The following is a 3,992-nucleotide window of genomic DNA, read 5'->3' as shown; positions in this document are numbered from 1 at the left end:
CCTGTTGGAGTTAAATTGTTGTTTCAATAAACTGCCGGCTCACAGCTTCTGGTCTCTTGTTCCTGTTTCTTCTTTTTGCATTTTGAAGCTCTACTTAGAACCTTCCTAAGATCCAACAGTGCAAAATGCAAATTCATGCAGTTTTTTAACTGGTCTTAAGATTTTGATCAGGAGTGTCTGCATGTGTATATACACACACACACATATATATATATGGATGGATGGATGGATGGATGTGGTGATGAGGACACTTCATCACTGATTCTGGTTCATCTCATTTCAATCGTTTCAGCTTCTTCAACTCCTTCAATCCTCAGTAAAAACATGAACTCCTCATCACCATGAACTCCTCTTCATTCATCTCAGCTCTCCGCTGAAATCAAACAAAGCTCAGGTGACGCAGTGTGACGTCATCTTCACCTGACGTCGCTTTAAACTGACGCTGCCGCCTGATCAGCGCTCAGGTGGAGCCCAGGATGTCCAGGTAGAGGAGCAGACGAACCGGCAGCAGCAGCAGCGCGTCTCGTCCTGGACCCGCCGGATCTCAAAGCGACTCCAGACGCAGCAGAGACCGCAGAAGAAGAAACACCTGAGTGGACTTTACAGGTAACTGTCGGCTCTTGTTCGGTCCACGGACACGTGCCGTCCCGGAGGTGCGTTCAGGTGAAGCTTCAGTTCAAACTGAAATGAAGGGGAAGCTTCAGCTGTGGAGGGTTCGGGTTCCGATCAGTTCTGTAGTGAACGTGATTCAGCAGTATCGATCCGAGTATTGATCCGCTGCAGTCACGTGGTAACACTGAAATATCGATTAGAATAGAATAGAATAAAACTTTATTGATCCCCTCAGGGAAATTGTTGTACTGGACAAAACAACACAACACCAACACAACATCAGCAACAACAGTAAATATTCAACAACAACAACAACAACAACAACAATAATAACAACAATAATACCAACACTGGATACAGGAAGGTGTTGCACACAGTCCGGTGATGGAGCCTGATGCTCTATCTCACCCCGATGTCCTTTAGAAACTTTAATAAAAAACATTTTTAACTTAAAAATCCTTGAGATTAGAAACTATTGATGAGTAAATGTGTTTCATATGATACTGCAGAACCCATCAGATGAGTCAGAACCAACCCGATACAACACTGCAGCTGTGTTTTGTGTATTTTGTGTATTTTCTCTGGTTCAGACAGGTTCTACCGTCTGATCAGCTCGCTGTGGTTTCTTTCGGAGTTTCTTTCACTGTCTGCTTCTAAATCCGGCTGTATTTCTGTAAATAAACACTTTGCGGGTTGTTGAACGTTGACTGTGTGATAAAAGCAGCTGCTTCTGTGTGATGCAGGATTATTTCCACCTGACTTTACTGTCACACAGTTTGTTGGAAGATGCAGAGAAAATGTGTGTGAAAGCATTTCCAGCAGCAGGAGGCTCGGTTCTGCTGCTGTGGTACCTGAGCCGGAGCTCACTCAGGTGAAGCTGGAGGAAACTTTAACAGGAGAGACATTTGAAGCAACAATCAGAAAGAAAACAGGTTTTTACTGTCTGAGCCCAAAGTGCCAGAGTTCAGCTTCAGATTCAGGCAGCATCTGGGCTTTTAATGAGCTTCTCACCAGAACCCATCACATGATGCTGTTCGTTTGCGGTTAACGAGGAGCACTGAGCGAAACCCTCACCTGTTTGTTGTGACGGAGGGTCCGTGTTTCCCGTGTTGTCTCTGCATGTGGCCCACCAGGTGTCGCTGTGGAGCTCTATGCCGCCGTAAAATGATGACGTGGAAAAAAGTCGGTCTTTAGAGAGTAATAATCGATGAAGAATATTTTATCCAGAACAACAATGGAATAAAAAGACTGATTGTGTGACCAAGACGATTTTGTTCTAAACATTTGCGGATGACCCTCTGGACCCACTGAGGACGGCCCATCAGCATCTGCTTCAGTGATGAAGTGCTGAAGTCACGGTGAGCATGTCTGGACGGCCAGCGGCTCAGCCAGTGTCACCTCAAGTCATCCAATCAAGATACTGGAAAGGCAAACGTCAAGACGTAATGACCTTGTTCAGTGTCGGCGGGTGGTCGTACGCAGCAGCGGGGTTGATCCTTATTGTGATTCTCCATGGTAACGGCTAAATCCAGCACGTTGCCACAGCAACACTGGGGAGGGACACCTGTTTGTGACCCTTTATTTTTAATGCTATGCCTACTAACAGGTTGTATTGTTGAATTACGGTGACATAACATTGCATTTAGTGCGTAGGTTTTGCCATCTGATGTGGCTCCTTCGATCCAGGTCAGTCTCAGGTCCGACTGTGTGAGTCTGCTAACTCAGCCAGAGACGCCCTGCACAGCTCAAAGGAAACACCGCTGAAAGTCAGCAGCGCTGTCAGCCGCAAACCAGCCGGTAACCAGCCGGCAACCAGCCGGCAACCAGCCGCAAACCAGCCGCAAACCAGCCGGTAACCAGCCGGCAACCAGCCGGCAACCAGCCGGTAACCAGCCGCAAACCAGCCGCAAACCAGCCGGCAACCAGCCGGCAACCAGTCGGTAACCAGCCGCAAACCAGCCGGTAACCAGCCGGCAACCAGCCGGCAACCAGCCGCAAACCAGCCGCAAACCAGCCGCTAACCAGCCGCTAACCAGCCGGGAACCAGCCGGGAACCAGCCGGGAACCAGCCGCTAACCAGCCGCTAACCAGCCGCTAACCAGCCGGGAACCAGTGAACACAGACACACTGCTCCACATGCTGCTGCAGTTCTGCTGATTTTAATGCCTTGAATGTACTGTAGTGTTATCATCAGAAAAAGGGAGATGCAACCTCATCTGTAGTGACTAGTAGTCCTAACTAGCTGTCTTAACTAACCCACACTAACCTACAACACGGTGAACGGAAAGCATTGACGACGTGCGACGGCCAGTGCATTGCCTTTACTTCCTACCCCAAACTGCTTTGTCATCGGACACGACAGGGGAAGTTATCGAGACAGATTTAAAAAACCAGACTAACAGCTTACACAACCCTAACCATAACCATAACTAGTAGTCCAAACTACTAAATGGTCAACTAAACCTAACTAAGCCAGACTAACGCGTTAACTAACCCTAACAGTGATGGCGGAGTCCCGGCACATTGTGGAGGAGCTTCTGGTTTTGTGTCTGCAGAGAATCAACATGGAGGAGAACAACATGAACACTGAGCTGGGTGAGAGAACGCAACACAACAACAACACAACAACACAGTTCAACAACAACAACAACACGACTTCACGCTGCCTGTTTCTCGCCCCTCTGATCTGGTCAGAGTTCATCGAGGTCGTGAAGAGCTGCGAGTCGGTCAGGAAGAAGTGGCTTCACGCTGAGCTGGAGCTGAAGAAGTACAAAGAGCTGCTGGTGAAGTCCGACGTCTCCAAAGCTGCTCTGGAGGTCAAACTGAAACACGCTCGAAACCAGCTGGACGTCGAGATGAAGAAGCGCTACAAGGTGGAGGCCGACTACCAGTACCTGGTGAGCAAAGGAGGAGGAAGGTTTCATACGGGAAGGAAGGCGGTGTTCAGAGAGGAGCTGGTAGGACCTGAAACTTTGTCCGCTGAGCTGCTAGTTTGTCATAATAGTCTTCAGTTATACTTTAACAGCTGATCTGTCGCTCTGGTTTCTGCTCATTGAGCTCCAGGTTTGTCTGATAATTGATTAATGATATAATTATTCATGAGTAATTTCAGGGCTGCAGCTGTTTTTCAGGTTATGCCTCAGTCAGTGGAACATTATTGATGTATGTACATATAGTGATGTCATGATTACATTCTGGTGCTTGATAAACACGTCTTTTAGCTTTTCATTTATCCCTCAAACATGTTGATCATGAAGCAGGTAGCAGATAAGATGATGTTAAAAAGATTCTGCTGTCTCTTGTAAACAGCCCAGTTTAATGCAGCCTGCGGGGGGCGCTGACAGCTCAGTTTAATGCAGCCTGCGGGGGGCGCTGACAGC

General features: G+C 47.8%; 1 protein-coding gene across 1 annotated transcript in view; it reads left to right on the top strand.

The window, feature by feature from the left end:
- The first annotated feature begins 3,116 nt into the window (after nt 1-3,116).
- The window catches only part of LOC103371438 (rac GTPase-activating protein 1), a 21,744-nt gene continuing 20,868 nt past the window's right edge, over nt 3,117-3,992 (top strand). Inside the window, exons 1-2 of the mRNA XM_008300767.1 lie at nt 3,117-3,207; nt 3,307-3,509. Of these exons, the coding sequence (XP_008298989.1) occupies nt 3,117-3,207; nt 3,307-3,509 (294 nt within the window). The remainder of the gene's footprint in view (nt 3,208-3,306; nt 3,510-3,992) is intronic.

Source organism: Stegastes partitus, unplaced genomic scaffold (assembly GCF_000690725.1).
Source record: "Stegastes partitus isolate 25-593 unplaced genomic scaffold, Stegastes_partitus-1.0.2 Scaffold1587, whole genome shotgun sequence".
Taxonomy (NCBI): Eukaryota; Metazoa; Chordata; class Actinopteri; family Pomacentridae; genus Stegastes; species Stegastes partitus.
The sequence above is the reverse complement of the archived record's forward strand: the minus strand, read 5'-3'. Positions and strand labels throughout refer to the sequence as shown.